The following is a 12,469-nucleotide window of genomic DNA, read 5'->3' as shown; positions in this document are numbered from 1 at the left end:
ATAAATGGATCCCAGATTGGGGACCATACAGGGATTAAACTGATGAGAATAGTACTACAGAAAATAGCACTCATATCGGGTGTGACAGTAAATTGCACGGCGCAGACGCAGTGACCGTGGCGTGGATTCAAACAAAGGGGAGGGAGCCAGCGTTTTTTGGATTGTTAGGTGATTTATGCCCTTTATGGATTAAAATCCAACTCTGTGTCAACTATGTAATTTTCCATGGGAGTTTTGCCATGGATCCCCCTCCGGCATGCCACAGTCCAGGTGTTAGTCCCCTTGAAACAACTTTTCCATCACTACTGTGGCTAGAAAGAGTCCCTGTGGGTTTTAAAATTCGCCTGCCTATTGTAGTCTATGGCAGTTCGCCCGGTTCGCCCGTTCGCGAACATTTGCAGAAATTCGTGTTCGCCGTTCGCGAACGGAAAATTTTATGTTTGCGACATCTCTAATGATGACTTCATTTAGGTATTTTGGCAGGGTTTAACAGGCATGTTGCTATGGCAAACCCGGGAGCTTTCAAGACGCTCCTGGCTACCATAACAACCAACTGTAACCAGGATTTTGCAGCGGAGGCATCTGATCAGAATACTGAGGGAGTCTGTAATTCAGTATAAATCATTATAATGCTGTGTGATCCTGTAAGAGAGACATAGTGCTGTCAGTGTAATATAATAAATTTCAGGACTGTCATTATAAATCATTATAATGCTGTGCGATCCTGTCAGAGGTCAGAACAGGACCTCACACTAAGGCCTCATGCACACTAACGTATTTTGTTTCCGTGTCCGTTCCGTGTTTTTTTTTTGCGGATAGGATGCGGATCCATTCATTTCAATGGGTCTGCATTAGTATGTCCATTCCATAGCCCCGCAAAAAAAATAGAACATGTCCTATTCTTGTCCGTTTTGCAGACAAGGATAGGCAGTTACAATGGATCTGCAAAAAAAACGGATGTCATCCCTTTTTTTTTGCGGGCCGCAAAACACATACGGTCGTGTGCATGTAGCCTAACACACACTATGAGCTTCTTGCATTGAACTCGCTCATATGTGTCTGACCCATTTCTTGTTTTGACTGACAAATACCGACCATGTGAAAGTAGCCTAAGGCATCATGCACACGACCGTTGCGTGCATCCGTGGCCGTTGTTCCGTCTTCCGTGATTTTCTGCGAACCCATTGACTTTCAATGGGTCCGTTGAAAACTCGGAAAATGCACCGTTGTTCATCCGCGGCTGTGATCCGTGTTTCCTGTCCGTCAAAAAAATATGACCTGTCCTATTTATTTGACGGACAACGGTTCACGGACCCATTCAAGTCAATGGGTCCGTGAAAAAACACGGATGCACACAAGATTGGCATCCGCGTCCGTGATCCGTGGCCGTAGGCTACTTTCACACAGACGGATCGCAGATCCGTCTGCATAAAAGCTTTTTCAGAGCTGAGTTTTCACTTCGTGAAAACTCATATCCGACAGTATATTCTAACACAGAGGCGTTCCCATAGTGATGGGGACGCTTCAAGTTAGAATATACTAAGAACTGTGTACATGACTGCCCCCTGCTGCCTGGCAGCACCCAATCTCTTACAGGGGGCTGTGATCCGCACAATTAACCCCTCAGGTGCCGCACCTGAAGGGTTAATTGTGCGTATCATAGCCCCCTGTAAGAGATCAGGTGCTGCCAGGCAGGAGGTGGCACACCCCCCTCCCTCCCCAGTTTTAAATTCATTGGTGGCCAGTGTCTTTTAAATTCATTGGTGGCCGCGGATCCGCAAAACACATACGGACGTCTGAATGGAGCCTTACAGGGGCGTGATCAGGGAGTCTATATGGGGTGATCAGGGGTTAATAAGTGACAGGGGGGGAGGTGTAGTGTAGTGATTGGTGCTACTTACAGAGCTGCCTGTGTCCTCTGGTGGTCGATCCAAGCAAAAGGGACCACCAGAGGACCAGGTATATCAGACGCTGTTATCAAAACAGCGTCTAATATACCTTTCTGATGTGATTATTTTAACATCTACAGCCTGCCAGCGAACGATCATCGCTGGCAGGCTGTAGTATAACTTCCGAGCAGCGCGCCGCTGTGAACTCGGAAATCTCGGGCCTCGCGAGATGACGCCGATCGGCGTTAGTGTGACCTGAGAGAGCCGCCACACTGACGCCGATCGGCGTTAGTGTGACGGGAGATGGTTAAGGGGCGCTTTTTTTAATTTTCGCCCTCGTGGTAAAATTCCCTGGAAACGGCCCTGGCCATGAGCCTCTTTCCTAATAGAAATGTGGCTGACTAATGGACTTTTATCCTGCCCTACCCTTGACCCCCACGCACGGCCACGCTCCCAGCACTTGCTGCATGACGTCACCGCGCCGCCTCACCAGTCAGCTGAGTCGGGTGGGCGTGGTTAGGCGCCTATAAGTACGCGGACTCGCTGGGAGCAGTTATTGTTTCCTTGAGTCGTTCTGCTTACGGCTGTGGAGGCGCTTCGTGGACGCTTGTCAGTTCTTGCGGTTGATTGTGTGCTTTGCCTTTTACCTAGCACTATGGCTGACGTGGTGGTGGAGCAACAGCAACAGGTAACTAGGAGGGGTTTAGGAATGGATGAAAGTGAAACTAATCTCTAACGGTGTCCTATGATTAGGGGAGGCTGGTTAGTGTCAGTGTTGCCCCCAGTTCTATAGATGCTGGCCGTGGAGTGTGCCTAAGGGCATATAGTTCCTGACTGGTACTGCCATCTGTGCGAATTACAAGGGCTTCTTGGCAGAGAAAAAACCAAGGCTGCGGTCTTTGCTGGAAACGGTCACCAGATGTGAATGTAGTCCAAATGGCCAGCTGAGAAACTTGTGACAATGTCTGACCCTTGGTTAGAGGATCATGGTTGCCCAATTGCTTACAAAGTAATTGTTTCTGTGACAGTTTTTTTAGTAGTGTATGATATAAATGTGAGACTTATCAGCCCTATGGAGTGATGCAAGCACAGACCTTTCTCCAACGTGAATGTGTTTTGAGGGATTTCCATTCATGCTGGGTAACTGTATGTATGACACTGCAGACAAAATGGAAAGATGGAGTGCCAGTGGCCACGGATGTGATCCAACATCCAGATCAAATATAAAAATAAGAAAATCCATGGCACTTCCAAAAAACTGTTTATTACACCAGGTGCGATGTTTCAGTCCTCTCAATGGAACTTTTTTTTTTAAACAAAAGGTTCCATTGAGAGGACTGAAATGTTGCACCTGGTGTAATAAACACCTGTTTTTGGAAGTGCCATGGATTTTTATATATAAAACCTGTAGGAGTGTATGTATACTGCTGGATAGCCTCTGCTCCAGTGTATGCATTACATATCGATGGCTTATTCTTAGGGGCCCAGTCACCTTCAATAGGTTTTGCTGACTGCTAGCTCTCCTGGGTCTGCTGTACTCAGTTTAGTTAGGCGTGCATATGTTCTTAAATATGGAGGGAGGAAAAAGCTACTGCCAGACACCCCTGTGGTAGATCATCTCTGATAACAAACTGTGTTTAAAGGGCCATCTGTCACCACTAAAGTGTGTTTTTTTTTTTTGCTACTTCAATTCCTTATACTGCGATTTATCAATATATAATGCTCTTACTGATTTTCGTTCTGTAGTCTCTTCAAAACACTGACTTTTATCATATGTAAATTACCTGTCTACCAGCAAGTAGGGCGGTTACTTGCTGGTAGCAGCCGCATCCTCCTTTCATAAAGACTCGTCCTCCTCTCCTGAAGACAAGTACGGCGCAGGCGTGAAATTTTGAATGCAGACCGTGCCAGTCAGAGGACGAGCACATTCAGTGGCCCAGTCAATCAACATGAGGGGGTGTCTTTATGAAAGGAGGATGTAGCCGCCCTACTTGCTGGTAGACAGGTAATTTACATATGATAAAAGTCAGTTTTTTTGAAGAAACTACAGAATGAAAATCAGTAAGAGCATTATATATTGATATATCACAGTATAAGGAATTTAAGTAGCCAAAAAAAAAGACTTTAGTGGGGTGACAGAAGCCCTTTAAAAAAAAGTCACTCAGATCTTTCCAGGAGTCAGACCCCTGCCGATCTGATATTGATGCCCTATCCTGAGGATAGGGGATCAGTATGAAAAGGGGATAACCCCATTTAACAATTGCAATACAATTAGTCTGTTTTCTGACTCTTGGCATACTGCTAATCAGCAGAACCAGGGTGCTCTGGTGGTTCAGTGGGCACTGCAGCACACCTATCCATGATTACTGGGCTCCGTCACTCTGGCTTTCCAGGAATACATATTGATTCTTATTCTAAGGTTCCACAATGTAAATGGCTCCTTTTGAAGATCTTGTAGCTCTACTTGAATTTGTGTTAATTTAGCCTAGAGCAGGGATGCCCAACCTGTGGCCCTCCAGCTTTAGCAAAACTACAACTTCCAGTATGCATGGACAGCCTACAGCTAATTAAGGCATCGCAGGAATTAGGGGTGGGCGATATGCAATATAAATTTGTGCCACGATATGGATTTTGTGCATACCGCCAGACTGCGATATGATCGCGCTCTCGGCGCGCACCATGGTTTCCTGAGCCGGCACAGTGGAGAAGGAGGGAGTCCTTCTTAGTGGCGGCTGATGCTGGCCACTAAGAACAGTAGGAGGGGAGGGACTGTGGCCACTGCGCCACCAATGAATACCAATGTGCCGGCCATATCCCAGCCCCTATGGCTGCACGCTGTGATCCGCGCGTTTAACCCCTCAGTTGAGGGGTTAATAGTGCAGATCACAGCGTCCTATCAGAGGTTGGGTGCCGGGAATTTTCTTCAGTCTCTGCATTGGGCAGTTCTGATCGGTTACCATGGCAGCCAGGACGCTACTGAAGTCCTGGCTGCGATGGTATGTTAGTGAGCAGCATTATACTGCGCCGTGGCCATTGGTCGCTCCTTCTGTCTGTGCGGCGCATTGCTAATGCTTATAGCATTAGCAATGCACACAGACCTATGAGAAGGAGCGCCCGGTGGCCACGGCACACGTGAGTATAATGCTGCTCACTTACATACCATCACAGCCAGGACTTCAGTAGCGTCCTGGCTGCCATGGTAACCGATTGGAGCCCCAGCATTACACTGCTGGGACTCCGATCGGAACTGCCCACTGCCACCAATGGTGGGTGGGGGGATGACGACGACCACCCTGTGGCCACTGCCACCAATGATTAATACTGGGGAGGGAGGGGGTGGGTTTGAGTTACCAGAGGGGGCTGATAAGAGGGAGGCTGGGGGGCACATAAGAGGCTGGCTGCCATGGTCAGCTCCCTGCTGTTGTGTGCACAGGGCAGCAGGGAGAGTGTAATGTCCTATTCACCCTAATAGAGCTCTATTAGGGTGAATATGACAAGGGTTCTAGCCCTTAAGGAGGCTAATGGTTATTTAAATAAAAAAAATAAAAAAGTTTAAACATCCACCCCCCCCCCAAATATAGGAAACTATATTTAAAGGGTTTCTATCACTTCGTATGCCATAATTAGCTCTCAGACACTAGCGATCCGCTAGTGTCTGCTCTGGCCAACCATCCTAATATAAGAGCTTTTTGGGCAGCCGTTTTGCTAAAAAAAAAACTTTTATAAATATGCTAATGAGCCTCTAGGTGCTATGTGGGCGTCATTAGCGCCTAGAGGCTCCGTCTACCTAAATACACAGCCACCGCCCAGCGCGTCCCTCCAGCCCGCCCATCTCCTGATGAATGCGATCCTCCGTGTGACGCAACGGACGAATTCTCGCGCATGCGCCGTGCGCAGCTGTATTCGGCGCATGCGCAGAGAATGTCTGACCGCGTCCCTGCTCAGACATCTCCACTGCGCCTGCGCCGATGACGTCATAGTGCTCCAAGGAACAGGCGCAGTGGAGATGTCTGAGCAGGGAAGCGGTCAGACATTCTCTGCGCATGCGCCAAATACAGCCGCGCACGGCGCATGCGCGAGAATTCGTCCGTTGCGTCACACGGAGGATCACATTCATCAGGAGATGGGCGGGCTGGAGGGACGCGCTGGGCGGTGGCTGTGTATGAAGGTAGACGGAGCCTCTAGGTGCTAATGACGCCCACATAGCACCTAGAGGCTCATTAGCATATTTATAAAAGTTGTTTTTTTTAGCAAAACGGCTGCCCAAAAAGCTCTTATATTAGGATGGTTGGCCAGAGCAGACACTAGCGGATCGCTAGTGTGTGAGAGCTAATTATGGCATACGAAGTGATAGAAACCCTTTAAGCATGTGCGATATGCGATAATTATATCACAATATAGACTTTAGGCCGTATCGCCCACCCCTACTGTGAATTATAGTTTTGCAACAGCTGGAGGGCTGCAGTTTGAACATCCCTGGCCTAGAGTAGTCATGCATTTTGTATAGTCTTGGCTTCTTACTTCCAAGTACTTGAGGTTTGATTTTGTTTGTTGTCCTTTTTAGAATGTGGTGGTAAGGTTGATTAACCTGCCATTGGTGAGCTCAACATATGACATGGTATCTTCTGCCTATGTGAACACTAAAGACAACCATCCCTACCTGAAGTCTGTATGTGATGTTGCTGAGAAGAGTGTGAAAACGATCACTTCTGTGGCTCTAACCAGTGCCAGGCCCATCCTACAGAAACTTGAACCTCAAAGTATGTTGAATGGAGTTCCTTGCTTTTTTACTATTAAGGTTGTGGATTAGGCTTTTTGTCTTAATAGTTTCAATGTTTAGGTTTTCTCTAGTTTGCTTGGTCATGGTATGTTTACCAATGAAAGTGGTATTCCTATCTCGGAATATATCTCCTTATCTGGGAAAAGGCAGCCAGACGTGGTTAGGACAATCAGCTGAGCAGAATGTAGGCTGTTGCACTAGGAGTTGTAGTAATGGTGGAGCACGGGCTACTTGGTACAGACCACCTCTGGCTCCTGCATACAGGGGAGACTGGTATGACCATGTCTATCACACTTATTTGGCTATGCCACAAGTGTTTGGGATGGGACTACCCCTGGAGGGTGGGGGGGGGGGGGGGGGTGCGCAGGGCAATGTGCTTAACAAACAGGTGTATGTGATATGCAGGCTTTGCTTTAGACATGCAGTTTTCATTCCCTCCTGGCATAGGAAGTAGGCCGAATGTCTACTTGTGCAAACAGTCCTAGTATTCACAGGAACTCTGCTGGCTTTGTACTGATGACTAGGAGTTGCGTCAGACTTTTACATAATCTTTATTCCTCCATCTTCAGTTGCCTTGGCTAATAACATTGCCTGTGTTGGACTGGATAAGATTGAAGAGAAGCTGCCTATTCTCTATCAGCCATCTGGAAAGGTAAGCTATTAAGATCATGGGAAGCCTTAGAAATGTCACTAACTAGAAAGCAAGACTGGGTGAAGGCTTTCTTTAACAGGCAAGTATCATATATATTTATTTTATACTTAGGTTGTGGCTAATGCCTCAGAAGCAGTTTTTGGAGTCAAAGATGCAGTTATCCAGAGTATTGCGGGAGTGGTTGACAAAACAAAGGGAGCTGTGCAGGATAGTGTGGAGATGACCAAGGCTGTCGTGAATGGCAGCATTAACACCTTTCTGGGAAGTGGTGTAGTAAAGGTCGTGAGCACCCGTGTGGACACTGCACTCACAAAGTCGGAAAGTCTTCTGGAACAATACCTGCCACCAACTGATGAAGAGTTGGGTAAGCGGCAACCTACCCAGCTGAAGTGTGGGTGAAGGGAAGCATCTGCTATACACCGGATACACTTTTCTTTTTATAGGAGTGAAATGTGCTTTCTCTGTAAAGATTTCCACGTCACCCGGTTCAGAGAACAGAACATTTCACTCCAATGCAAAAAGGAAAAGGAGCACTACTCGCCAGGTGTGCAGAGACCATGCATCTTGTAACCCAAGGTTTTGTTGCGCTTGAAGAAAGTATGTAACCTTAACTGTCATTTCTTTGCATTTTAGTTAAGGAAGCAACTAAAACCGAAGGTTTTGAATTGTCTAAGCCCAGCTATTATGTTCGCCTTGGAACCCTTTCTACGAAGACTCGCAAACGTGCTTACCAACAAGCTTTGACCCGGATCAAGGATGCAAAGTGCCGAAGCCAGGAGGCCATTGCTCAGCTCCAGAACACAGTTGACCTGGTTAGTAAATGTGCTTTCATCTGTTAGTTTTGACACTTTTCTTAATGATTAAAAAAAATAAAAAATCTGATGGTATAACTCGCTTGTGATGTATTGCTCCTTTTACATGTACTGATGTTACAGGCAATTATTGGGAACAAGTTTCTATGAATTCACTCCCCATAACTGACCCAGTCATTTGTCCTTTTAAAAAAAAAAAAACATCAAGGGCATATGCACACGACCGTTGTGTTTTGCAGACTGCAAAACATGGATGGCGTCTGTATGTTCTGCAGTTTGCAGAACGGCACAGACAGCCTTTAATATAACTGCCTATTGTCCACAAAGCGTGGACAAGAATAGGACCATGCAACTGATTTGAACAGCACAGACTGCTGTCCGCATCTTTTGTGGCCCCATTGAAGTGAATTGGTCCGCATCCGAGCTGCAGTTTTGGCGGCTCGGATGCAGACCCAAACAGCTGTGTATGAGGCCTAACTTGGAGGATGTCTGAAGTTTCCACACCAAATTTGTGGGTTTGCCTAGGTCTTGGTTTGCATTGCAACAGGTGGAATCTGCACAATTCACATGCTGTGACAGTCAGAATATGGTGCCACAAGTCAATTTCTGCCCAGAAAACCTCATATTTATGCAGTGGCTTTACATTAACCTTTGCTGGCTTGATACAAAAATCTGCATCCATATAGTATGAAATGTGGATGCCTGCAGTGAACCTGCCTTGCATTTTAATTCATTTGGTAGTTAATGATGATTCCTAAATACACATTTGAAGCTCCATTCTTTAATCTGCGTCTACATCTAGTTATCTTCATTCATTTATAGGTTAACCTACCTTACAGTCTTCTCACCAGAAGAGTGAATCATTTCTTATAGAGCATGTCATAGATGCTGTTGCTTAAATGGACTGTCACCTTGGACCAGCCCTGTATTAAATACAGTAATGCGTGTGCTGGTGACTTCATAATTTGGAGATCAGAATTACTGATGTGGTTTCCCACAATGTGCCTGTGAACGGCAATGGAGGGTCGCCTCCAGAAATGGTCCTATGCACTGCATGGCCGGTTTGAAGGCCAATCTGGACTGAATATAGTGATAAGAATTACTGATGTGACGTGAGCCGCATGTGTTTCTGTAGTTAATAGGGCTTGTATGGAGGGAGTGTGTCCTGGTGACCCATTCCCTTTAAAGAATGTCAATCCACTTCTAGAAAATGAGGTTATGATTTTGAGGAAACTCGTGTTCATAGAACTTAAACTGATACGAGTTGCATGTTAAACTTGCCCTGTTATCTTAAGATTGAATATGCAAGAAAGAACATGAATGATGCAAATCAGAAAATCCATGATGCTCAGGAGAAGATCTACAATAAGTGGGTGGTATGGACAAAAGGCACAGGGCAAGATGCCAGTGGAGAACATGAAAGCACAGAGGTGATTATGGTCCTGTATACTGTATGGTAGGCAATACCTGTACACTGGGAATGCTATAACCTTACAATTTGTCTCTGCAGCAAATTGAATCCCGCACTCTGACTATTGCCCGGAGTCTTACTCATCAACTGCAAACCACATGTCTGTCTCTGGTCTCCAGTGTTCAAGGCCTTCCACAAAATATCCAGAACAAAGCTCACAATGCTAGTGCCATGGCTGCAGATGTCTATCAAAATTTCCGTTCTGCCTCTTCCTTCAGAGAAATGTCTGATGGCCTCTTAAACACATCTAAGGCACAGTTCACAAAAATGAAGGATTCTATGGATGATGTGATGGACTACTTGGTTAACAACACTCCACTAAATTGGCTGGTAGGTCCCTTTTACCCACAACTGGCTGCTAACCAACATGGGGAGCCAGAAGTTGATGGGGGAGACTCTGCCAACAAGGAGGACTGAAAAGTTCACTAAACTTTGCACTTAATCACCTAAATGGGCAAACCCCAACCACAGTTTACCATAGCACTGCCCATATCCTTGTGCTCCACCTTAAGCTGAGGGACAGTAACGGTGGTGACAACCCATTTGACAGTTTAAATGCTTTGTCTCAACATTGGACTTTGTCTTACTCTTGGCGGTTGCTTTTCTTCACATTCCGCCCAAATGTAACTGCATCACTGATGTGTAAACCCCACTATGTACACTAAACTTTTCATGCACTTTTGTATTAATAAAATATCTGCATCAACTTGTCTGTGTCAAAGGTTCGTGTACACACAACTACTCTACCAGACTTAATATCTGGTTGTGCCTTAACTTGCACTCACGGGTCTCATTTTAAAAATTGTGGTGCTGTTACAGTAAGACAAATCCTCAATATGAGGCAGGCTTTACATATAGTGATGGTGTAAGGTACCACCTCTAGCCATTTGCATGCTAGACTTCAGGTTTAAAATGAGAATACTCAGTTAATAGGATCTCTAAAGGGTTTGTCCATAACAACTTGGACTGTACAATGCTTTGGTAAGGGATGTGGAAATCCCAACAGTTCCATCATACTTGGCTTATAAAAAAGCCATAATTATATGCCTACCCCTTTCAAAGATGCTATTTCAGTGGTTGGTTAAAGTAGTCAGTGCCTTAAAAAAAACTACCTAGTCCACTGCTACCCTTCAAGGGCTTGCCAGGTCCCTGCTGATCTCCATTTCTTAGTGCAACACAGGCAATGGTAGGAGATGCCTGCTCAATGGCTGGCTGAGGTAGGTAATTGTTGTGGCCAGTGACTTGGGTGTTAAAATTGTTTGCAAAGCTCTTACAGCATTACAAAGGAGTCAGTCTTCAGTGTTTTTATTAAATGCTGGAGACACCTCTATCATACAGGGGATTCCAGCTGCCCCTTGTCACTAATCCAGTCCCTTAGGATGTACTTGTTCCCTAACTATCAATCACCCTGAGGTCATATTGAAGACCATTGTTAGCATCTATCAGAGCTTAGCTAAAAACATGCTTTAAACTGAAACTACACGTATTCTTCACAATTGAACGCTGAATAAGGCTCCACTTAAGGGACTGTTGCTAAATTAGGATAAGGCAGAGAGCAAAAGGAAACTATTGGTGAGAAATATGTTAAGTGACCTCTAACACTCCAGCAGGCTCAGTTTTATGGCTCCTCACCCACCACAGTACTTAATGCTGGAGTCTAAAGTTAAATGGGAACCTCATTTTGAAAGTGCAGAATGCAAAAATTGCAGCAACCTAAGAGTATTTGGATTTTCAAAGAATTCCCGCAGAAGAAAAATCTGTGCCTTTCAAGGCATGCTGCAGATTTGTGGTTGAATTCCCCCCCCCATGCACCATTGTTCTAAGCAAGAATAGGACACCTGCCTTCATGAGGTCTTTTAAAAAAGTGTTTCTAATATCTCTAACAAAGTGAAACTTCTCTTTTATCAGGTGCCTGACTTCAGCATCAATGACCATGCTTCAGAAACAGATGGCAACACAGATGTATTGGTAGAGGAAGAAATGCAAGATTTCTCTGGAGCTAATGGCCGTGTAATAAACCAAGAATGAGCTGATCTATTCACATGTACTGCTTTTGTATACCACTAGAAGCAGTCTCAGCCCTTCACATAATAAATATGCATTAGAAAAGTAGGGGAACGATGCTCAATACTCACCAAGCGCCGTGGCTGGTTTTGGTATTGTAGCCCAAGCACGTTCATGTGACCAATGAGCATTAAGCCAATGGCCTATGCACACGACAGTGTGCTGACTGGGCCCATGCTGTGGTCCACAATGCATGTGGATCGGTGACTCGTTCTCTTGAATGGGGTCTGCACTGCAAAAAATAGTGCCTGCACTGCTTTTTTGTGGTGCGGAGGCACGGCCAGAAACACCACAGAAGCACCCTGTTCCACATCTCTTGGTTTGCGGACCCATTTAAGTGAATGGGTCTGCATCCGTGATGCACACAGCCAGTGCCCCATGTATTGTGGGCCACAATACAGCCACAGCAGGTAACATGCTCTGTGTGGGAGTGTGATTTGCTGTTATGGACACTGCTCCTGTGACATGACTGCACACCAAGATGATTTATAAGGCTCCAGTCACACGTCTGCAAGTGTGCTCCACATTGTTCTGCAATTGTGCGGAGCCATTAATTGTCTATGGGGACGGAATGGATGCGGACAGCACACTGTGCTCTCCCAAAAAAAAAAAAAGAACATGTCCTATTCTTGTCCGCAATACACTACGGATGTGTCAATGGACCGGAATAGTGTCTGTCTTTGCCTGACCTGCAATGATTTCTACGGACATGCCATCAGTACAAATTATAGCGAGGTTGGACAGAAACGCACAGCATTAGAAATTATAATGCTGTGTGCTCTTGTCACAGAAGCAGAGTAT

At 45.7% G+C, this 12,469-nt stretch overlaps 1 protein-coding gene across 1 annotated transcript; it reads left to right on the top strand.

The window, feature by feature from the left end:
• Nucleotides 1–6,446: 6,446 nt before the first annotated feature.
• Nucleotides 6,447–11,647, top strand: LOC120989253 (perilipin-2-like). Its single transcript, XM_040417234.1, has 7 exons — nt 6,447–6,649; nt 7,239–7,321; nt 7,433–7,685; nt 7,955–8,133; nt 9,429–9,563; nt 9,644–9,934; nt 11,513–11,647. Exons 1-7 carry the CDS (start codon nt 6,505–6,507, stop codon nt 11,630–11,632), a joined length of 1,206 nt encoding a protein of 401 aa, XP_040273168.1. The 5' UTR covers nt 6,447–6,504; the 3' UTR covers nt 11,633–11,647.
• The last annotated feature ends 822 nt before the right edge of the window (nt 11,648–12,469 follow it).

The sequence above is a fragment of the Bufo bufo genome, chromosome 2 (assembly GCF_905171765.1).
Source record: "Bufo bufo chromosome 2, aBufBuf1.1, whole genome shotgun sequence".
In the NCBI taxonomy this organism is placed as follows: Eukaryota; Metazoa; Chordata; class Amphibia; order Anura; family Bufonidae; genus Bufo; species Bufo bufo.
This window is presented reverse-complemented; position numbering and strand designations above follow the sequence as displayed.